This window comes from Acyrthosiphon pisum, chromosome X (genome assembly GCF_005508785.2).
Source record: "Acyrthosiphon pisum isolate AL4f chromosome X, pea_aphid_22Mar2018_4r6ur, whole genome shotgun sequence".
Lineage (NCBI taxonomy): Eukaryota > Metazoa > Arthropoda > Insecta > Hemiptera > Aphididae > Acyrthosiphon > Acyrthosiphon pisum.
Genome location: NC_042493.1, coordinates 36,971,762 through 36,997,792, shown reverse-complemented (window position 1 = coordinate 36,997,792; position 26,031 = coordinate 36,971,762). Strand labels below are relative to the sequence as shown.

Here is a 26,031-nt window from a genome sequence, read left to right as displayed (position 1 = left end):
TCTCTGGTTATGTTGCACGTGGGCCAGAGAGGGAAAACAAATAGTGCGCTGACATCCTCTTAAACTCACGACGGTATACACATCATATATAGGTAGTTATATATATATCATGTGTTATTTTTTAAGATATTATTCACATATAAACCTGTTAAAATGGGTTGTACCTAGTATCTACCTGCTGCAGTGATGCTGAGTAAAATATTTTGTACGACGACGACGCGCGATGCGTTTATTTAGTAGGTAGGTACCAACATATATGTATTATAATATAGTCTATAATGTTAGTATCAGTAAGTAATATTGCAATAACCTATAGGTATTTCATTTATTAATAGATATACTCTTGTTACATATTATTAAATATTGTTGAATAAAAACATAAAATGCATATAGTTAATTGACGAGAGATGACCCATTATTATAATATTATATCATTTATCAGCGCGCGGCGGTCCTGATTCCCAGACCGCCTCTGACCAATAATTGTATATACAACAGGTGGCCATTATACGGGTGTTTACAATATTTTAAATACGCAAGTCCGGCCAAACGAGGCGCCGACGTCGTGTCGTGCTCACTGAGGCGCTTGACCTGCCACCTGCCTGCCTCCCCGGACCAGTACCGGGTCAACATTTATGTTAATTCGGTTGTTGCGTAAACGACTGCATTTCGTAAGAAGTAAGACTATGAGTGTGACTATCAAGTATATAATATTATTATCAAAATGTTTTTAAAATGTTTTAAAATTATTTTGGGAATATTATCGATATTTTTAAATTAGGTTTCGTAAGCGGTATTCTTTTTATTTTTGAGGATCATTTAGTATAGCGTCCCAGATAAGGTGATTTTTATTATTTTCCGAAATTTTTTTTTTTTTTAACTTTACTAAAGTACCTAAGGTTTGTAAAACATTATAATTGTTATTTATTTGTTTAAACAATTTAATTACCGTATTTATAATAATGTATTTAGGTATATAGGTACATGCCTGTGTAAAAAATGTAAATATAAAATGTATATTTATATAATTTAGTGTAAAATACTAAAATGTATTGATTTATTTTAAAATAGCAAGCCATGACGTATATTCTACATATTATTATTATCGTCGTACATCCGTAATCCGAGTTCTAGAGAGTATCTGTAGATATTGATTTGATGTATTTCAATGTTTTTATATTGTTGAAATGTGGTTTGTATAAACCCGATTCATTTTTTTAGTTTTGAGTTTTAATATTCTGTTTGTATTTCTTGATGTATAATTACTTATCGATAACGCTAATGACGGAATATAATGGTATCTATATTCGAATAAATTGTGTTAGTTGTTTTTCCGAAAAAATTACTACGCCTGAGATTACACTACAATTGAAATTTTAATTACCATCCTGTGTCCAATTGCCGGTCAGAGTTATATACATTTTCACGAAAATAAAGCTTGATGCGCGTTAGGTAGGTATATAAGTAAATGTGTTCAGGAAATGCAAAGGACTATTATTGGTATTTTATTGATCCTAGCATACAGTACGTTTTAGTAACTTGAAGCTAATATTATATTGTGGAATTCTTTGACACCTGGCTCCCTCCTATATAAGAACTCAAACATAATATCATCAGTCACTCAAACCTCAAAAATATAATATAATTATATAAATTAATCAAAAATTAAATGACGCAGCTATTTTCTCATAAAATACTGAAACACGTATAAAAAACTAGATTGCACAAAATATAGCATATAATTGCAATAGGGCTTTGAAACGATTATTGCGGGGAGGGCTGAATCGTTTTATGTCACTTCCTCTCTCAAGTTTTCGCCCGGGAAATTAATATTTCGGAGTACTACCTTTCGACTTCCACCGAGTACCTTCGAATTACGATGTACGTTATTATTATTTATTATTATTATTATTATTGACAATTTATTGTTATAGGTACCTAAATACCTACTTCACTAATCACTAGCCAATAGGTATTAATTAATTTATATTTTTCTCATTTATATTTCTCAATTTATATTTTTCTCACGGACTGTGAGAAAAAAACTAACAGACAATTAATAGACAATTGAACGCAGACCGCAGACGACGGCGTCGAAGTGTTATGGTCGACCGATCGAGTAGGTAATATAATTATACGTTATTACACACAGCTTATTATTATAATTTAGAGTTTAGACGATCAAATAATATTATGTTGTTGGTCGACGGTGGCTGTACCGCACAATCCACGAATCATTCGAGTAGGTATTTGCTATCGGTCATGTGTAGCTGTAAACCACTTAGTTTATTATTGTGACTACTGCCGTGGTCGCGGTCGTTGCGACTGTCTTTCGCAGAATATTAATTGTATACTCTGTAAGTAATATACACTGATATATCTATTACAGCTTCGCTGTTTCGATTTCGCGTTATTTCGTTTATTATCAACACCACCACCCACCAGTTGTTGTGTTGTAGCATTGGCTATTGCGTCACCGCTATGCTGTGGTTTTCAATAATAATAATAATAATAATAATAATAGTAATAATAGTAATAATAATAATTACGGGCACGTGCGTCGCGGGCATTGCCTTATCATTATCGTATCAAACGGAATTATTGTTATGCGGAAAACCGTTCATAATCACGATTCACGACGTTAATAACAATTATTATTACTCTGCTTTTGCGATTTCTGATGGCTGCTGACGAAATACGTCAATAATAATACTCTTTTCGTTAGGTAGCCGTAGCCGGACGACTGGCCGAGTAACAGATACCATTATTATTTATTATACGCAAACTGTGTAGGCAAGTAAATACAAATAGTTAAATACCTATGTTTACCCATGTTATAATTATATATTATACAAACGAAATGACCAGTTTTCATCGACATTTCGTAGAGTGCGATACCACTGGTCGTGCTGGTATTATCGTTTAGCATACATGACGGAATAATTATATGCCAACTACATACGCAATGGAGTCGTCTGACGATAGCGATAATAACAGTAATTGCAGTAGTATAATGACATCGTCAACGGATTCTGATTCCAGTTCTATGCTCTCTGTAGTTCTCAACAACTCCCAGACACAGGTAAATCCTTCTGTGCTTCTAACCTATTGATGATTACATGTATTTTATTTATGTATAATTGTGTGCAACAGGATGATGGACCTGAGACGTTTACTTATGCTGCACCACTACCCGTGGGGTCCTATGCCCTTGCCTCATGCGTATATGTGCTGATTGACAAGGGTAGATCGATGAGTGCAGACATGCGTGTCATGTGGTATTTGAAACGTTTGGGTACCATACAGATGGTAGACGACGATTTGGATGTTGAATCACCTGAGCAGTGTAAAATCATGTCATTTATACCTAGAGAAGAAAATTTGGATAAAGATGGCTTTGCAAATTCTATTTTTGTTATGGATGCATTTACTCGTGTTTATTTTTTGACAGCTGTATATAATATGGTATATTGTTTAGATATGAGTCCATCAAACTGTTCAGTGGTAAGAATACTTACAATACTTACAGTTTATAAGTATTACATCTGTTGTTATATATTATGGTTTTTATTTTTGTCTAGGACATTCAGAGATGTCATGTTATGCTTGATGAGATGACTGTAGCACTGCGTAGAAGTATCAAGGGGTTTATCAGGCCTGTATGAACTATACATTTTTTTGCTATTGCTTTTTTTTTTATTTATTATTTAATTTTTCCTGATAGTTTATTGTACCTGGATCTGATAAAATAGTTTTTGAACCACAAGTGTATGTCACAGTTATAGTGCATACACCATTCTACACATCACCAGCTCAACAGGTTTGAAATATTTCATTGAATAAAAATACAATAGTAATATGTATTAATGCTTTTTAATTAGGTATTGGTTCAAGGATGGCTAATCAATAATCGTAACTTTCAAGAGTTCATTAGAACTATTACAACAGAAATGAATCATCTTGAAAATTCATTAGCAATGACAAAAAAAACTACTCGAAAACCTAAGGTAAAATAAATATACTTTTTTCCATGTTTAATTAATTTTAAACATCTCAAATATCTTAAAAAAAGTGTATCTTTTCATATTATATTATATGTCTTTATTATGTTTAAAAAGATGTCAGCACCCTTTTTTTTCTTTAATAATCTTTTTTCTTTAAAAACAACATGTTTACGTACGATCGTTTTTATGGTTTATGGAATAATCTTAAGAGTAAAATCACCAATTACAAAAGATATAGATGATAATATTTTTAAGGGTTTGATCAGTTATATAATTTATTTGTGAATACCTACTTATATTAATATTTAGTTTATTAATTCAAATTTTTTGTCAACTTAAATTTAAAGAGATGTGTTATGTTTTTGAGACAATATGTTGAAAAAATGACCTGTCAAACTCAAACATTAAAAACTAATATATACCTAGTCTCATATAATTTTTATTTAAAGTTATTTTACTTTTAAGATTACTCAAACACCATAAAAACTTGAATGAATTTTGTTTATGTTGCGAGTGATTTAGAGACAGAAAACTGATAGTATGCTGACGCACTTAAAACCCAAATTTGATGATGATAAATGTGTACATTTTTTAAATTTCCCAAAAACAAAAAAAATATTCTAATAGATATAAGAAAAAAAAATATATTGTACCTGTTGGGTATTATATAATAAATATACATTATTATGTAGGTAAATTATGTTACTATAAATGTCCACAGTTGCAGAATGTCCAAAATCATTGATAAATCTTGACACTAGTAAATGTTAAAATACAAAAATAATTTAAAAAATTTAAAAAAATTCTCATATCTTTAAAAAGCCCATAAAGAGTCAAAATAGTTTATCATGCATAGAAAATGCTAAGACAAATATTTGGTAAAAATTTAAAGCGTTTACTATTATTTGTTTTGGAAATACAAAATATATTAAAATAAACAAAATATCAAAAATCAAATTATGAGAATTCATTTATTGTTGGATACTCTTACAAAATTAATGTTTTGTTCAAGTAAACTTTTTTTTTAAAAGTAGAAAAATTTGTGTGAATCTTCTATTAATATTTCTTATGTAAGCTATAAAAATAAAAACTTTTTAAATTACTAACTTTAAAATAATTTGAACACTTTAGATTTTGACAAATTTGTTAAAATTTTAACTTTAAATGCATATAAATATAAATGCCTATGTATCTTTAATATTTTTAAACTTATCAAAGAAACTTATGAGGAACTTTGCATTAAATTTTAAAGCTTTTAATATTATCATTTATTTAAAATGCTTATATATAAATATTTGGTGAAAATTTCAAGTGTTTGGTTATTGGTTTTGAGATTCGGCCAACAAATAAAATCAATTTTTCAAAAACTTATTTTTCTTAAAAATTACTGTTTTGCACTTTTTTTTGTCTTTTCAAATGATTTCTAAAACTACTAGAAATTTTCAATTTAATCTCTCAAAATTACCAATAGATTCATTTTTTTTATCAAACAAGATGCTAATTTAAAAAATTGGAGCATTTTTACTTTGTAAATACAATACATTAATTCGCAACGCTTAGAAACTAAAATGCTAAGCTGATAATTATCATAATTTATAATCAATAAATTATTTTTGTTTATAGCATTTTAGTGATGACAATCAAACGAATGATACTCCAGAAAGTGATGATTCAATTACAAATCATCATCATAATTTAAATAATAGTGATTCAAATTTAAGACCTACATTTAATAACAATCCTGATTCAGGTTTTATAAACACTTTAAGATATGGAATGCTAGCTGTTAGATTATTACCCCAAACAAGCATATCAAGTAAGCCATTTTTTTAAAATATATTTTTCTTTTTATATGTTATGTTATAATTTAATAATATAAACAAATGTTAGTAACAACATTTTGAGAAATTATTCTGTAATTTAATATTTATGTAAAATTTGGTTTTGTAGTTTCAACTAAATTTTTTCATGTAATTTTAAAATTATAACTCATAATATATTTAAAGTTATAAAAAAATGTGTTTATATTTTTGGATTACACTTTTAGCTCCAAATTCACATTTGTTAATTAGAAAGTTGACACAGATAGTAATGTAAATTTGTAATATTATTTCCAAATGTCCAGTAGTTTTCTTAAAAATGTTTATAAACTATTTATTTTTATTTTGACTGCCTTATTTTACTTATTGTTTATATTCATGTCTATAACAGATTTAGTATTGAACTTAATCAGTAGCGGCTCGTGAGTAAATTGTCTAGGGATACTGAAGATGGCTTACAGTGATGTAATGACGACGGCTCGGTGTATAATGTCATAAGCTCAGTTTTAATTTCATCTGTAGTACGAGGCTTATTTTTTTCTGCCCCTCTGCCAACCTACGTTCACATTACTTGTTACAATTAAAACTGTCTGGTGGTAGTTTCACTGAATGGGCGACCATTGTTCAAACTACTTATAGGTTTTAGATTTTGTGGCCTTCAATATAAATGGACGAAGAAAATAATATACTTTTCAATTCAGATAAAAATACTTCTATATATTTGTATTTTTAATCAATTATTATTAGCTAGTATTTTTTTTAATAGGAGACAGTTTAAAAATTTCCCCTGATGAGCCGCCACTGAATTTAATTATGTTTATATGTACCCATTAGGGTGTTCCTTAGCCATACAGGGAAAAAAAAATAATGATATATTTTTAGTCTCATCCCCTAAATCGGTGTGAATACATATAAAAATGAACTGCAAGAAATTTTAGGTCAATCAAATAAAGTTAACCCGGGCCGACTTGAAGTTGAAGTTTGAGCTTAATACATTTTTAAATAATTCTAGACATTTTTGGTATTTCCGTAAATATTACTTAAACCGTTATGAAAATCGTATTTTTTCATAATATGTTTTTTCAAGTAAATTAAATTTCCAATATATTTTATAATTCAACATTTTTTGATAAATCTATTTATTTACAAGATGCATAAGCTTTAATCTTAAAATTCACAATTTCACCACAAATATATTATTTACATTTTATTATTTTACTGCAGGTTTACCGTAGGACTAGTCTTGCTTTATAATTTATTATAAGTATTATTTTGTTTGTAATACTCTTTTATTTCAGTTGTGTCAACGTCTTATGTGTAAAGGTTATTATTTTGTTTGTCGTTAGCAATTTATAATAATTTAAATAGTAAAAATGTCAATAAAACTGAGAAGTGATTTTCAAATATTTTTAATCTGATCTCAAATAACACAAATTCAGGGCTTAAAACTTTCAACCAATGGGCAAGTACTTTCTGTATTTTTCTACAATATGAGAACCGTTAAACTTACTACTAGGGAAAGTGCGGCTTTAGCTGTACGAGAGTGTTACATTTTTTGGGGAAAAGCCCGGATTCCTATTCGAGTTATTAATCATTGCATAACTAAATTAATTAACTTGTATGACGAATGGCGTAATTTCCAGAAAATGTTCAAAAAGTTGGTGAATTTTATCGGTTAAGAGAAAATGATTAAAAAAAAAATTAGATTTGTTATTTGATAATGCTCATTCTGATGCGATGAAATTAATTAAAACTAAAGTTGATAAAAAGTTTCTAATAAACCAGCGTTTACCTGGACGTCCTGGTTGTCTCAAAGGAGCAATAAAAGCGAATGAAACGAAAAGAAAAGAAATGTATATTTAAAATTGTGCTTCAACTTCAACATTGCTCGATAATTCATTTGAGCAAAATTTAGAAACTGATAGTCTAGAGAGTAGCGATATATCGGAATTTGAGACCAGCATTAATTCTTTACAGTTAATAGAACCACCAACTAAAAAAAAGAAATGCCGGGGAAAAATAAATTTTATAACATCAAAACTGGCCAGAGCGTTAGATAGATGTCAATTAAGTATTCGAGATTCTGTATATTATGTTCTTCAGGCTACTTCAGAAGCTTTAAATTGTAATATAGACTACTTAATAAATCGAAAAACTTTCCCCAATTGTAAAAAAAGTACACTTCAACAACAACATAATGTATAATTAAAATTACGGTGCCTATATTTTTTAATTTATATTATTTGTTTTATTGATTTTACCCAATATTGTAACTTTTTTTATTATTATTATTAAAAATATTTTTAATTACAATCTACACAACATTTCTGTACAATAAGTAATTTTGATATAAGATATTTACATAGCGAGACTGACAGATAAGGGAGAGCACTCAGTAGTAAAATAATAAAATGTAAATAATATATTTGTGGAGGAATTGTGAATTTTAAGATCAAAGCTAATGCATCTTGAAAATAAATAGAATTATCAAAAAATGTTAAATTATAAAATATGTTGGAAATTTAATTTACTTGAAAAAATACGATTTTCATAATGGTTTACGAAATATTTAGGGAAATACCAAAAAAGTCTAGAATTATTTAAAAATGTATTAAGCTAAAACTTCAACTTAAAGTCGGCACGGGTTAACTTTATTTGATTGACCTAAAATGTCTTGCAGTTCATTTTTATATGTATACACACCGATTTAGGGGGTTAGACCAATAATATTTTGAAATTGAAATTTAAGGAACACCCTAGTACCCATTATACATAGTATTGTGATACCTTTTTAACCACATTTTCAACTAGTAATACTACTCTAAATCATCTAGTTTTCTTAGTAGATTCTGTCTTAAAATAGTATTTAAGTTGTTGATAACATTTATATTATAATATTATATTTATTTAGAAATGATCGAATAAATAAGTATATTATGATGTACTGTATGTATATTAATATTACAATCATATATATATATATATATCATATTATTCATGTATTTTATTTTTTATTTTAATGTATGTAGTGTAACAATATTTGTTTTTTTTAGATTTAATTGTTATTACTGATGGGATGATTACTTTGGCTGACATACAAGTGCTTGATTCCGTTTTAAATCAATTAAGATGTATAAGTGTGGCATGCTCATTTTTGCATGTATCTAGTCAATTTCACCCACATTCAGGCCACGGGAATGTGCCTTACTCTGAGTTGATGCAGCTTATAGCAACAGCCACATCTGGTACTTATCTAAACTCGTTTCCAAAAACAACACTTAATTTAGTTGTTAATTATTATCATGATAAATTCATCATGTGGTCGTTTAAAAGAGGAGATGGTAATGAGTCTTCAAACAATACAACAAATCTTAGTTGCACACCTCCACGTGTTCGCCCCGGTGAATGGACAGTGAGGTATTTATTGATATTTTATTTGCACAATTAATTTATACCTAATATATGACTGATCCATATTTTTAAAAAAGGCCGAAACCTACCAATAAATTAAAAGCATTTTTTTCACATAAAAAATGGATATTGTAAAAATTGCTTTGAAGTAAATAATAATAATTTAAAAATGGTAAAAATATTCTGTCATGTTGTTGAGATGAGTGACATTGTCATTTGATTCTTTGATACTTGGACATAGTATTAAGTAATGGAATCCAATTTATTTTACAAGATCAGCTTTGATGTTTCATAAGCATAATATATTAATATGATAATTTAATAACGCACATATTCTCCTCGTTTGTTATAAACTTAAAATTAATTTATATTTTTTAAATATTAGCTTAACCGAGAGTTTTGCTTATGAGCCAATATATATAAGTTAAAAGTAGTAGCATATAATATAATATAATATTTTTTAATTGTCATATCAACTTATAAGCATCTTTTTATTTCATTTTCAAGCATTTTTACCAAAAGAAATTGTGATCAACATTTATCAAGAAAAATATAACTAAATAAATTATAAAACTTCAAATATCTTACTTAGCTTAAAACTGGCATAAATACATTAAAAATTAATTAAGTATGGAAAATAATTATTTGATCAATAGTATATTTCAAGTATTAAAGTTAATATTTTTTGAATAACAACAAACTTACTATAATCATTAATTCTTCTAATCAAAAAAAATCTTTATTTTTGGTATAAATATCCAATTACATTAATATTTGATTTTCAAACACTTATAAAAAATTAATATCCAAAATAAAATCAGAAATTTATTTTTTGCCAAATTTGAGCCAAACTATTTTAATAATTAGGTAATTATATCAAGTCTAGAAAATACCACAGTGTTGGGCAAATTGTAATCTGATTAATGATTAATGATTACGGTTACATTTTATAATCGTTAATCGCTATAAAAATTAATGTAATCGTTAATCGCAATTAAAAATAATTTTAAATGATTAAAGTAATAATTTAATCATAGTATTGATTACGATTACAAAATGTATTAATTTGTAATCATGATTAATCTTTATTATTTTTTCTGTGATTATTATATTTTATATCTAATTTAAGAATAAAAATTAAGTATACAATTAATTTTACAGTAATACATTTGACACATGATAACAAAATTAACAATTATAAAAAACTAAGCATTTTAGAAACAAAATATTTTTTCATAACAAAATTATTGTAAATGTAAATAAATAATATGATGATGATAACAATATAATTCAAATAATAAGTTTAATTTAATTAGGTATAATAATAAGTATATATTATTTAGTAACAATCATTGTAATAATTCAATGATGTTAATAAAAATAATGATAATATATGTATTCCAACTAAATACTCATAATATTTTATTGTGCGTTTGCCGAACTCTACTGCTGAAGTGCTGAAATTGAGAAAATAGGACGTTTTATAAAAAAAAATACCTTCTAACATGTGTCAGATAAGATAACGCAAATACTCAATTAATGGAATATATATATATATGATAAATGCCTGGTTCTAGAACTTAAATTGAAAGATTGGAAATTCATACTATTTAAAGACTGAATAAAATCAGTGATAACGATTAAAGATTCCAAATGTAATCGCCATTACAGATTACTTTCAAAAATGATTACACGATTAATAACTAATGTAATTTAATAAATTAATCGTAATCGATTTCGTAATTTAATCGTTAATTAATCGATTATGCCCAACACTGAAATACCACTATAAAATATATTGTTAAATAATATCTAGTCTCTGTGGTTATTCGTTCATGAATTACAACAACAAAATAAAACAAACATAACTAAATTCCAGTTTCCCGCTGTTTTTTGTTAGTTTTTTTCCAATTTTTCTCATTTAACCCCAGAGTACTACTAGATGTCTAGGTGTGATTTTATACAAGATACCACCCTCAAAGTGGATTTAAGCATTTATTTTAGCTCTATAACATGACAGACACACAAAACATAACACAATAATGTAAAATTGCTCTACTCAGAATTTAAATAAGAAAATATGCAATCAATACATAACTAATTCAGTTTTATTATTATAGTTAAAATAAGTAGGTATTTTCAAATGTTATTAAATGTTATTAATTATTGTCTCAATTATTTTCCCAACTGTATTACAAAAAAAGTATTGCTACGCAAACTATCTAAATTTTAAAATTGCGGGTTTCGCCATGTCTGTTATACCCATTTCTAACAGTTTAAAGAACTAATAAATAATTAATTTTAGTTGAAAAATTATGATTTGTTTTAGGAATTCAAATTTTTATGGTAACAGACAAACACAATTGGTCTCTAAAAAACAATTTAGTGATCATATCCAAGCAAATCTTGATAATATAGTGTGTTGCCGTTTGCGTGAAGGATTTATTATTGAGGTTTTTACATGACTTGAATTTTCCTATTTTTAGTTGAATAATATTTTCTTGTTTATAACTATAATTTTTTTATTCATATTATTATTAATAAATAAATAATTGTAGGATATACAATACAAAGATGCAGGAAGTTCAACTGTTGTTCCTTACATGAATAATTCTAGTAAACTACAATTAAAATTAATTTTGCCTTGGACTAATCATATTTATATTGAGTATGATATTACTGTGAAATGGCCACCATCATTAAAAAAAAAAATTGAACCAGTTATTATTGAAGAAAAACCAGAATCAGTAGAACCATCTACACCAACAACACAACCACCAGCATCAATACAACTAGACAGTTTAAATATTTATTATACTGTTTCGGTCAAAGGTAAAACAATATACTACAGTTCATTACTCTTACCTAATTATTTATACTGATTCATTTATATTGTTAATTGTAGGTCCATATGAGTTTCTACATGACATAACATGTACTAGAACTAAAAAATCTCAGTTATTGTCAAAAGTACCTAGACAATGCCAATTTCAATTGTCATCCTGCCGATCATCATCAATTTCTGTTGCTACTGCTACAACTACAATAACAAGAAATTTGAACTTGCTGCCAGATAGATCGTACAGTAGTATTGAAAAGAGAGTTACTTCTAAGTATAGACAGGCTTTGATTGCTCGATTTTGGTTAACTATGCGTTCTATAGCACAAACTGATCTACTAGTTAAACATTTGGAAGCATATTCTCCTAGTACAGGTCATTTAATTAATTCTGACAACTGTAATCAACCTTTAGAACAGAATGAAATTATTCAAGATCAGCAACTACAAAAACAAGATAGTCATCAAACAGTAGAAATAGAACCATTATTACAAGTTATACAAAATCTTCAAGTACTAGAAACAACTGACATTTTACAATTGGACGATTCTAGTAATTTAAATAGTAACAACTCTAAAACAGACACAGTGTTTAGTACTGAGAAAACAGAAGCAAACCCGCTTAGTTTTTTGGCTTCTGAAGTTCCAAACAAAAGTCCTTTACATAATGGTGTACCATTATTCTATTATTCGGCAACAAATTCAAACACGTCATTTAGCTTAAAGCAGAGTCAATTTAAAACAGAGTAAGTATTTAATTGCTTTTTTTTATGTTTGTGTAAATTTATAAAATATATAATGTATTTTAGTGATCAACAACAAAGTTACACTGATCAACAACATCAACGATTTGCCGATTTTTGGAAACCTGTTTGTACCTTAGACCCTGATACTCAGTGGCCAAAATGGTTTTCCACTTATAGAATTGGTGGTGGTGTATTATTGCTGAGACATGATCGACCATTGCCACAATGGTATCGTAAGGAAAATACAGATAATGATAGTTATCAAACCCTGACTTGCACTAAATCATCTGTTTCACTTTTCGCTTTGCTCAAGCAATGGTGCACATTTGTTTTAATTGATGAACACTCTTATGTAAAATGTTTAGACCAAAGGTAAAATTGTATACAGATTTTAATATATTTTTATATTGAACTTTTGTTTTTGTGAATAGTGAAACATATACTGATGATGTATCATTTTGTATTGCACGAGTTTCACCTAGACCACCATCTTGCTGTTGTGTTGTACTGCATTTAGCGTTTCAAAGTTGTGTACCAGCTTCAGTCCACCATAAGGTTTAAATAATTAATTGATTATTATTATTAAAACAGTTTATTACATTTACTTTTACTTATAGATTATTGATGATTTGAAAAATAATATTGAACTATTGGATTCAACTACTGCAGTGAAACCGTCTTCTTTTGAAGATAACAATCAAGGGACTGAAGATCAAGAAAATAGGAAAAAAACAATTATTAATAAAGAATTGTTAACACCAAATAAACCTTCAAGACATCAAAGATATGTGTATTTAATGGATAAACCACTTGAGAAGATTTTAATTAGGTAAAGGGTTTAATAGGAATATTGTAATTAATTGTAATATTTATAATCGGTATATATTTTTTAATTTTATTATAATTCAAGATATGAGCGGATTCCTTCAGAATTCACCACTGTCATATTCCCTGATGGCTCACAACCCTCTTCTGCTATAACAACAATAAATATACAAAAGCCGAGATCTAAATTAAATATTGGACCTCCTCTTAATACTGTTCATGAGTCATCAACTGAAGGAGAATCAAAAGCTGTATCAACAACGACTACTCTTTCGCGTTATTTGTATCATAAACGGTGGATATGGAGTAGTGAATGTAGTCGTTATAGTCAATGTAGTAATAGTGTGTGTCAAAAATTACAACTACAATTGCAATTAGCACGTACTCTATCAGTATTGACAAGGTATAATATAGATATAATTATTAAGATTTACTTGTTATAATTGCAAAACATATTGTCTCTACATATATTTTCATACAAATTAAATCACTCATTGCATTACATTTTTTAGTGATTAAATGAGGTATAAAAATTGTATTTTTACTTTGAAAACACGAAACTTGAAGGTGTACTCGTAAAGTTTAAATTTCTATCATTTATAAATTATTTTTAAAATAAAAATATTAGAAAATTCTTCTGCACTTCCATTAAAATATCCAAAAATAACTTCATTGTTGAAGGTCAAAATCATTTGCTTGCGTGGCTGTCATGAAATTGATCAAAGTGTGCTTTATAAGATGATTGATATATTTTCAGTGATTCTTTAGTATATGGCAATTATATAGCTTGAACATGGGAATATTCATCTTATTTTATATAATATCATCTCATGTAATTACTTAAGTTATCAATTTATAAATGCTAAAAAATGAACATTATATTATTTTATGATTTATTGTTTTTAGAATAAATTGGTTTTAATAACCTAACTCATCACTTATTTAATGCAGAATTTATTTATTTTATTATTATTAGTATGAAACCAAACAATAATTTGTAGTTCAGGTATGTTAAAACAGCACAAAGATTTCTTTAAAGATGTGTATGTTTAATATTTTACATGTCAGGTATTTAACTACTTTAAGCTACTTTTGAAACATTAAGTCTACCTGATTAGTGTTTTCAGATGTATAAAATATTGTACAGTCAAAACATTCCTTATAAATGAAAAAAGAAGGTTTATTTCAAAAATATGATCTATTCAAATGTTGACAATTCTGTTTGTTAATATACATACCCTTTAGTTAAACAGTACTTAATGTTTTATTTTACCTTGATGTCAGCTATACTATTTTATTTATAGTGCTAATAACTAATGCATGTATTTAAAAAATACAATTTTATATTAAATTTAATATTAGGTTATCTATATATTTTTGATCTATTTATTTAATTTTTTAGAATACGATTGAGAGAAGGTTTCAAATTTGCACACTCATCTGCTGGTATTATAAACATGGTTTTAGAAGTAGACATGATAGAAGTTAGTATACCATACATCATATTTTTGTAACTAATCACTATAGATTAAAATAACAAAAAAAAAAATGTAAAGTTTAAGGTTTAATTGCGTACAGAATAGTATTAAGTACAAACATTTTATAATGCATTTAGATGATAATTTAATTTATAGTCAAATTATTTTTTTGCTACAAGTTTTTGTTGGTTAATATTTATTATATATCTAGAAAGTTCATAATTTGTATATGAAATATAAATAATTGCTTATTTACTTAGTACTTGATACCGCTATATTCATTGTTACACCTATAGTATCAAATAGTAATTTTTATTGGTATGAATAAAAAAATAAATATATCATATCATATCTAAGCTATCACAAAATTATATTTACTTTAATTTTACCAGAAAACAATTTTTATGTTTTAAAATCTAATAATTTACTTCCATATAAAATAATAAAATATTAATTTTACGGGAATATTAAAATTAAAATATACATAATTATTAAGTTAAAAGATTTATAATTGAAGATTAATAATTTATAAATAATATTTAATATCTCTTTATATTTTATATTATAACTAAAAGATTTATAAAAATAATTAATTAGTTAAATATTTAAAAATAAGCTAGTTATTCTTTAAGAAATAAATGAATTATATTATATTCTAGGGATCACCCCACTGTCCTAGTACGCCCACAAGTCATTGTGTCATCCAGTATGTTTTATTTCCGCCTAACAAACTACAAAAAGAGCAACAAAAAACTTATGAATATAATAGTGTTTTTGATCAATTAAACATGGAAAACAATGACGATGAAAGATCATCAATATTGTCAATTGATGAGCAGCAAAAGTTTGAAAAACGTCAAAAACAAGGAAAACATATAGTTTCCTTTGCCGGTGATAACAATGATTGTTGTTTAAAACATAGAACAGAAGACGAATATCAATTAATAACAGAATGTTGGATTGAGCCACAACATGGAACAGTGGTGGTTAATAAAACACAAAATTATAATTATATGTCTGGATTGATGTATGAACAATTAGCAGATGCGGTGAGTAAACAACAATTGTTTATTTAATTTTACATATATTTATTTATTTTAAGATGAATGGATGGACTACTATTTGTAAATAATTTATGCTAAAGTCTCATTAACTTGAATCTCAAGAAGGGATAAATATTAATTTAACTGTATTTTATTGCGTTATAGTACAATTTATCAGTATTTTTCAATTTATATACCTAAAATATAACTTAAAAACACTTCAAGGGGTATGTAAAATATTTGAGTTATTAAGGCTTTTGAGATATTTAGGTTTTAGTAATTGCAACTCGACTGTATAACTAATCATTCTATGCACATTAAAGAGGGAACACATAAAGCATTTTAGCATTTACTATACATGATAACATTTTCGAAATATTTTGACTTTTTTTGAACTATTTATAGGCATTTGAATAAAAACATTTGTTAGTTTTTTTTCTATAAATGTTAATAAAATGTTTTCATTGGTTCAAAAAGTAAAAATTAAATAAGGTCAGGTGGGGTAAGTGAAATACCAAATTTACAATTTTAGCTTTAACTGATTACTACATTTATATTTTAGTATTTATGGCATTAGAAGTAGATGATAATAGGATATATATTATATAAAAAATCAAGAATATGTTCTTAAAACTGATCTACTATCATTACTTAAAAACAAAAAAATAAACTGAATTATGCACTTGAGCCAATGGATAGGGCAAGTGAAAAATAGTCAACTAACTAGTATCCAACATTCATATTTCAATTACTAGGTTAATTTTTACCATTACTACATGATTTAGATAAAAAAAAAATCAAATTATTTTCTATGCTGTGCAAGTGAAACACATTATGCGCTTCCCCATATTGATTTTAAACACAAAAGTGAGTAATGGGGCAAGTGAATAATATTGATCAATTATATCAGAAAATTACAAAAAAGAGTAATTTTTAATGTCTCATTGTAAAGTACAAATATAATAAGAATACTTTCTATGTTTTGAAGATCTAGTTTATGAAAACATCTAAAAAGAAATGTAATGTTAATAAAAAAAAAAGTATACATTATGATAACAGACCATATTTTTATTATGTGATAACATAAATTGTATATTTTATGGTAGAGTGTAAATCATAATTTTTCTGTATTTAAAAGAAATTTTACATATATATTACAGTGAGACTTTTAGTTGAATCATATTTTTGTATTTTATATGACACAATTAGCCACTTATCTCACCTGACCCTACAAGGCTCTTTATAAATTGTTGTAATAGCAGTTGGAAAATGTTGAATATGCTTTTTTATAAGCATTCAAAGTGAACATTTTGACAAATTCATCAAAATCTCGAAAATTTCCGAATTATTTTGTTGTTAAAAATGTATAACATTTTCAAATTGTATAGCCTTCACTATAAATAACTAATAATCCTTAGATTGAAAATTTAAAAGAGGTTTCTAATAATAGTTCATATTGTAACCAAAAAAATCTATAAAATATATAAACACAGTTTTTTTATAGATATTTTATGTTCAAATTTGTTTAAACAAAGAATGACAATTTTAGTTATTTTGTTGTAACTTAAAAATATAAGTCGTAGGTAATTGAAATTTTTAAAGTATATTATTATATTGTATATTGTAAACAGACAATGACATTTTCTTGGCAACAATTAATTCAACATACTGAATGACTAATAATGTCCACTTAAATAATTTATACAGTTATATTACTATAAAATATTCTTAGTAATATAGGATGATAGTCAGTCTTCAATCAGCATTGTTTCTTGTAATCAATGATTTTATATTAATTTAAATTTAATATATCCATTACAGAGACCCTTATAGACACCTACTGTACGGTAGAGAGGTATTTACACACATGCCCACCTTTTTATTAATTGATAACAGTTATTGTAATTTGAAGTATTCACATAATATGTTGATTATTAAGTATCTCCAGGAGCGGACTAGAACCCAGTCAACCCACTATTATGAAAAAAAATTGGCACTATACTATTATAATCTTAATTTTTGACTTTTAGTTACTACTAATACTTTGTTATTTATATTGTGCTTTAAATCATAAATCATAAGTAAAATCTAGAGTATAAATGTGATAGATCGATGGTTAAAATAGAAAATTCCCAGAAGTTTTCATAAGTCGGAAATCGGAATAAACAAAAAAAAGAATCAGGATAAATGGGAATTTTTACTTTTTAGGCAAAACTAATATTTTACAAAATGTTTGAAGTACCAATTAAATTTAATCTTAAAATGAATAACTAATAAATATACACTAAAAATTAACAAAATTATAGTAAAATGGTCGAAAATTGACAAATAAAAATGTATGTTTTCAATTCCCTGATGTATGAAAAGAATTTTGTACTTGAAAAGTGTTGCCAGAGATTTCCGAAAAAACGATGCATTTTGCATTAAATTTCACTTGCTCTAGTTATAAGTACTTGAAGTTTAGTTGAGTAGAGTGGATCATGTTGGTACACTACGATCTACCAAGTTATTCTAAATAGATGTTCTGAAATAATCATCAAAAATAATAAAATATTATACTAGATGGATTATTTTGTACCAGCCCTGGGAAGATAATACCGTAAGTGCGGGATACTTTGCTCCAAATATATTTCTTTTTTAGTTTAAACCCATACTATAGCTTCAATAACAAAGATAAAAATTACCTGTTCTCGTTGTTTTATATTTATAGATGTTGAGAGGTAAGAACAATTCAACAAAATCTGAATGTCATACTAGGTGACTTACTTATTCCCAAAAATTTGGAGCAAAGTAAAATATATTGCAGGTTACATTGCACAATGATTAAAATTACCTTACTTTAATGCATATAATAAATATTGGTGCAATGTTGTGCTTGTATTTTAACTAATTTGAGCCTATACATAATAATATAATTTTTTTTTTTTTTTAGTTGATTAAAAGTCTTTTTTTAATACATTTTAAATTAAATTTTAATCCCCTAGATTTTGGACAACTTGTTCGTCATGAGTTTTTGTGTTTTTGAAAACAACTATTTTCGTGGCGTACATCTTGGAGGCGAACTAATAGATTGATGTTCGAAATGTTTGATAAAATTTGTAATTTTAATAAGAACAATATAAAAAAAAAACTACAATCTCTTATCTCAAACTCATAATGTGCTACGATTGATATCAATCAATATTTTTTTTTGGAGCAATGTTTAACCCCTGGAGTAAAGTATCCCGCCCTTACGGTATGACATTGGCCCACTGTGCAATTTCACAGTAGTACATTGGCCTAGTCTACCTCTGGGTATCTCACAAGCAAGTCGCAAGTACATTGATAAAAGCACTGTTTAAATAGATTAATGTTCATTAATTGATTTACAATCAATTGCAATTACAAAATCTATGAAGGAATTGAATGCAAATGGGATTATAAACAAATGATTGACTTGTGAACAATTGTTATAAATTACATTTTGACTATTGACTGTTCGAAATATACTCTTTAAAAAAATTAACATAGTTGTGAATGTATTATACAGTAGTATCGGAAAATAAATGTAATTACTTATCATGGCCTATTTAGTTATAACATTATCAATAGATTTACGTATACTACAATAAAACATTATAAGTGTTTTGTAAATATTCTTTGTGTGTCTAAGATATTTAGACATAGATAATATGTATTGAGTCATAGATAATATAAAAAATATAGTTATAACTCGTATAGAAGTGTGGATATAATATAAGAAAATAGAATATTATATTATATTGTTTTGAGGATTGTAAAACCACCTGTCTGCACATAGGTTTTATAATATGTTTGTTGATTAAGTTATTAAATGTAATGCCTAAGTCACACCTATATAAATGCGTTAGTATACAGGATAATGTAAAAAAATACAGGCAAAGGTACTAACTACTAATCAGTTATCACTAAATAGGAATTAACATAAATCGATAATAACAGTTACTATGGGTAAATGGAAGTATAATATAATATATATATTTTGTCTGATATTAATAGCAATTTTGAAATAGATTAAAATAAGCTTTGTAATAGTAGTAAAGTACGAACGAGGAAGGAAGACGTGTTGTATTATTTCATTAATCCACCTTATTTTTTTGTCATCATCGCGTTCTTATCTTTATAACTAAACAAATAAACAAATATTTATTCATCGATAACAATACCGGGTTTTCGACCCTCCTAGTGAGGTGCGTTATTGGATAACTGCTTGTTTGCTGTGTATAAACTTCGTCATTGTCAACGCGTATGTTAAAATATTTATCACGTACTTACAGATAATACGTAAAAAAAAATTAAAACTTTAATATTACACTGACGAAATAATACGAAAATACGTTCATCAAAATATATCATAATATGTACATTATTTGTATTAGTACCTATTTATACGGGTGGGTGATTATATTAATACTTATTGTATAGGTATATACGTTTTATAAAAAAATTTAGTTTAGTCATAGTTATTAATTAATTTCTAATTTTCTTATTCTTATTCTCTCGTTAATGACCTCTTCGGCGGTTAAATGCATACCTACTACAAATTACAATGTATTGACAACACGTATATCCATTCAATCTATCTTATAATATGGCTGTGTACATATTACTATACTTTTCAAAATAGCAAATATTATGTTCAGAACAATCTATTTTAATATATTATTATCAATATTTTAGCGCAATTACCCATAATAAAAATTAAAGGTAAGAATATTAAATAGGGCCTCATGTATGCTTTTTTTTATCTTTTAATTTATGCATGTTATGAACACCTATTTCATAATGTACAATTGTTAACAGCTTCCGTGTTGTTAAGATATATCAATATCATCTTCAATCGAGGGTTAAACACAAAAAAAACCCATAGACGATTTATATACAATATAAAATGACACTTGTAAAAGTTATTAGTAACCACTATAAGGTATTTTCATGTTTTTATATACCTAATGATAAAAATAAAGTGTAGAACACTCAACATCCTGCGTGTGTATACCACTATACTGTATACTTAGGACCGGTGGTGTATTTACGGCAAGAGTTCCATGAGATCCCAACCTCCACCCCCACCATTGGCAATTGATGGATTCAACAATGTTAAATTTCGTAGTTTTACGAGATTTAAAAAAAAATGTATGCAAGTTGTTATTAGTGTAATTTAAAAAAATCTTATTTCAATCACAATACATTTTTATGAGCGTCTGAAGTTATATTGACAAAATTCGTTAAAATCACGAATATTTGTGAATTATTTTGAGTTAGAAAATTTTTAGTTTTTTATGCATAACATTTGAAAATTTAATACAAGTTTTATTACAAAAAATAAGTTTACTAAAAAGTCAAATTAATTTTTGTAAGTGTTTAAATTTTATCGACAGGATATTCACTTGTAAATTAAAGATTTCTCATTGAACGATTTTCTTATTGTATTGTAATTCAAAAACGAATATCCGTAAATACTTGAGATTTGCATAAAATCTTTATTTTATAATTTCTACTATACATGATTCAATTATCAAAATATCTTAACTTGTTTTGAACTATTTATGGACATTTTAATTCATTTTTTTTCTATAAATGTTAGTTAAATTTTTGTCGGGTCAAAAAGCTTTAATATTGAATACAAAGCTGAAGGTTCTCCATAAGTTTCTATAATAGCAGTTGAAAAATATTAAAGATATAATATTATAGACTGAAGAATCCCTTTTTAATAAAATGTTCATCAAATATTTGTGTTAGCTATGTTATCTTTTCTATACACATGGTATAGTTTTAAAATATTTTCTTTTTTTAATATTAGCTATTTATAGATATTTTCAATTTTCAATTTGTTTTAGTGTTTTTTCTATAAATATTGATATGTTGATATCGCTTTATCAAACAGCTTGAAAATTTAATATAGAGTATAGGTACCTCTTATATTGTTATAATAGAAGATATCAATTTTTATAGCTGAGGATTAAAAATTTAGCACAGGATTTTTCATAAGTAACTAATATTGTAACCAAAAGATCTAAAAAATATATTTACTCAGTTTTTTTTATAGGCATTTCGAGTTCAAATTCGTGAGAAATTAAATATTTAAACGAAGCTAATTAAAAAAAAAAATTTTATTTTATCTTTTATTCTAAAATTAACTGGAAAAAAGTTCCTGTACAATAAATTAGATAGTCATGTATTATGATATTCGATTTTTGACCTAAAACCTTGGTACTTGTTTATAATATTTTGAATACTTTGATAATTTTATTTTAAAAATTCGTAAATTCAAAGCTGTTACACGTCTTACGCTGGCCTACGAGTGTTAATATTTTTATACTTAGATTATGTCGTTTTTATAATTGACCAATTGAATAACCCGTCTTAACCGTGTGTGAATATGTAGGTGTAGCTCAGTTTTATTGTTCACGGGAAAATCGGCGTCAGTGCACTTAGCTTAGTAAAATAATTCGACCTACCTATATGGGCTGCAACTGCAAGTCGCGCATTAGATTTACCTCTTGGTATATTTTTTAGCATGCTTTAAATTCCTTACTCTCTTAACTTTTATAATATCTCCAAAAACAATCTCTGAGATTTTCGTCAGAGGTACATTTGGTTTTAAGATATAGTTTCTTTAATCGAGACTATTAATCGCAACGAATTGATGCATATTGTTATTATACCTGATCTGCTCGAGTAACAATAGGCAACCATTTACAAATAATACTAATTTCTACTATTACTATTATAATTTGCAACCAATGGCAATCATTTACAAAAAGTTTCAATTTTCACCGTGAATCTCAAAATTCTTGTTTGAAGACCACTTTAAAATGTGAATTTTTGAAAATCTTTTCTTATCTTGAGTCTTTACATCATAAAACGAAACTACTGACCAAAGTGCATACTCATAGTTTTGGCGGTTCCAGATAGGCGATGATGAATCTGTCAGTTAGTCAGGGCTGGCTAGGGTGGCGGGAGAGCAATCCCCGCATGGGCCTGTCGAAAATTTAAATGCTTGAATAAATTTGGGTCGATAACTTATAAATATTTTATTATGAGCCCAAAACTGGGCCGAATTTTCTGTTTCCCCGGAGCCAATTTGTATTCCCGGTCCGCCCTTAGTCAGGACAAGTTTTTTTATAGATATAGATGAAGGAAAATTAACAGTAAATGTAATTTAATAAACTATTGTATATTATAAATGAAAGTACTTATTAATTGATCAATTAATGTTCGAAATTTGCAGCCAAAATGTTCCCGAAAATATCTAAACGAAAATTATATAAGTAATCAAATTAAGCCTATAGAAATGCTTTTAATGCCAAAATGTTGCAAGATTGAATTATTTTTACTTATTTATAAAAATAATAATATATGAAATGGGTGTGTAACGAAATGAGTATTACTATAACATTGACAAAGAATTGAAAAACCGTCGCATACCCAACCTTAAAACTATCAATATAAATTTTACCATTTAGATTAGATGATTATAAATAAGTATTAAGTTCTACACTCAAGATGTTCATAAAAAATATAATTCAAAGTACTTAGGTACCTACTATATTATGACTTAACTGAATAGGAAATCGTACGATTATGTTGATAAAAAATTAAAAATTAAATTAAACGTAAAAACATTTTATTAAGTATGTAGTAATGGTATAAAGCACTAAAATAACGGAGTTCTTCGATTATATTTCATATTCAATTAAATGTATTATTCCTTAAGAAAAACACTTGAAATACGATAAGTAATTAACATATAACAATTATAACATCTAAATATTTAATAATTGATAACTTTGCTATACATTTTTAAAAAGTAACTGCATTCAATTTACATGTTGATTGCTTTATAAGAGAAAATTAATTAAGTTTTTCATTTTGGGTTACCTACATATAGGCATATAACAAAGTGGGAATGAGCTTGAACATGAATAACATTTTTTAAACTAAATACAATTTCGAAGCTTCAAAATTCTATTTTCGAATTTGGACAATCAAAATTTAAATCAAATTGATGAAATAAATATTATTGGTTAAAAATGAAGTTTTTGTAATCAATATATCCGACAACAACCATTAAACGGTTTGATTAACTAAATAACCGTAGGTACCATGTAAAATTATGTATCCATATTATTATCGAAGTATTTATATTATGTGGTAATATCTTGGCACGCTGAAATTATAACAATTTAAAATATAATGTTAACATATTCATCTCGCGATAAGATTATAGAAAATTACATTGGAATTATGTAACATTATGATTATGTAAACATATTTAGTGTTAATAGATATTCAATGTAGGTACTTTTTATAATAATGAATAATATACTACGTAGGTAGATATAAAATAATACTACCAAGTGTCCAAATTGACTACGTATACTTAAGACCTAAGTATACCTACAAAATAAATTAATACACATAATAGTTAAAACATTTTTAAAGAGCGACAATTATTGGTGACTAAAAAGCACGGCCACTTTAACAAGTTTCACATAGTAATAATAATAATTCATTTATTTATTTATTTAATTAACATTAGGTACGTTATTCTTATATTTACGTCGTTTTAGATTTACATTTTCCAAGACTACAACTTCACAAACCCATCTTTTTAAACACAAAATGTAATTTATTATTTTTTAGACTTAGTACTAACCAATTTAGAAATATCTATTTGATATTTATACATAATGTAAATATGTTTTAATAATTGAACTAGTTTTAAAGATGGATACATATTTTAATCAACTTCCTTAATTAATAACTCACAAATAAGATGCAGTGAACTTGAAATAGTTTATTTTTCTGTTTAAAACATAGAACTATTCAACTATGGTATAGGACATAGGTAATTGATAATATGTCACCTATTCAAAATATTTTGGCTAAGCATATTTATTAAAATTTTATATTTCGATTTTTTTAAATTTTTTTTAAAATTATGTTGATAAAAATATTGTTTCTCTGGAAATAAACTTGGTAAATTAATAAAAAATTCCTCATTAGTTATTATATATTTAAACAAATTTACAACAATTAAATCACAAAACCACGTAGTTCTATTTTTTAGATTCTGAGCGGAGCGATTAATATATTAATTTTACCAATACCTATGTGTTTTTTTTCTGTCAACAACTTTTGGAACAGTAAAAATGTTTCAATTTTCATCAACAAGCAAGTGAGACTAGTTGGTACTTTAGGGGGGGGGGGGGCAATTCGTTTTCGTCGGGAAAAAAAAATTAACAAAAACATTTTTCCGCGAACCCAGATTTTGTTTTTTAGTGTAACTCTAAAAATATAACTGAATAAAGATGAAATTTCTTTTGAATGTTTATGTTATATATTTCTATGCATCATAAGATTTTTGAAATATTACTAATTTTTTGAGCTATTTATTAGTATAAAACAATTTCAAGTTTTATATTTTTTTTTAACTATTGTCAATACAAAATTTTTCGGTCTGTCAAAAACCTGGAAAATGTAATACAACGTTCCTCATAAGTAAAGCGCGGATTTTTATGCACTTAAAAGTATCGAAATATGCCATATAATATGCTGTAAAAATCATGAAAATATGCAAAAAATATGCAGTCAAAATCATGAAAATATGTAAAAATATGCAGTCAAAATCATAAAAATATGTAAAAAAATATGCAAGAATTTTTATTTATTTAAAATGTACAACAAAACTTATAATATAAATAACTTTAACGCCTAAAAAAAAAAATTTAGGAAATTTTCTGACCAACATAATTTATTATTAAAATTAATAGTCATATGCATTTCAAGTTTCGGCATATTCACTATTTACAGACAACGACAACCGATGTAACCGAGTGCCC

At 26.5% G+C, this 26,031-nt stretch overlaps 1 protein-coding gene across 2 annotated transcripts in view; it reads left to right on the top strand.

The window, feature by feature from the left end:
• The first annotated feature begins 2,034 nt into the window (after positions 1 to 2,034).
• The window catches only part of LOC100573032, a 62,556-nt gene continuing 38,559 nt past the window's right edge, over positions 2,035 to 26,031 (top strand). Inside the window, exons 1-17 of one of the 2 annotated variants that reach the window (XM_029486037.1) lie at positions 2,035 to 2,357; positions 2,726 to 3,082; positions 3,154 to 3,504; positions 3,582 to 3,659; positions 3,725 to 3,820; positions 3,882 to 4,007; positions 5,628 to 5,820; positions 8,878 to 9,241; positions 11,565 to 11,688; positions 11,794 to 12,067; positions 12,141 to 12,819; positions 12,883 to 13,191; positions 13,251 to 13,374; positions 13,437 to 13,648; positions 13,730 to 14,047; positions 15,047 to 15,128; positions 15,782 to 16,171. In XM_029486037.1, the coding sequence (XP_029341897.1) occupies positions 2,948 to 3,082; positions 3,154 to 3,504; positions 3,582 to 3,659; positions 3,725 to 3,820; positions 3,882 to 4,007; positions 5,628 to 5,820; positions 8,878 to 9,241; positions 11,565 to 11,688; positions 11,794 to 12,067; positions 12,141 to 12,819; positions 12,883 to 13,191; positions 13,251 to 13,374; positions 13,437 to 13,648; positions 13,730 to 14,047; positions 15,047 to 15,128; positions 15,782 to 16,171 (3,855 nt within the window). In that variant the 5' untranslated portion in view covers positions 2,035 to 2,357; positions 2,726 to 2,947. The other variant, XM_016809565.2, reaches the window with a different exon arrangement.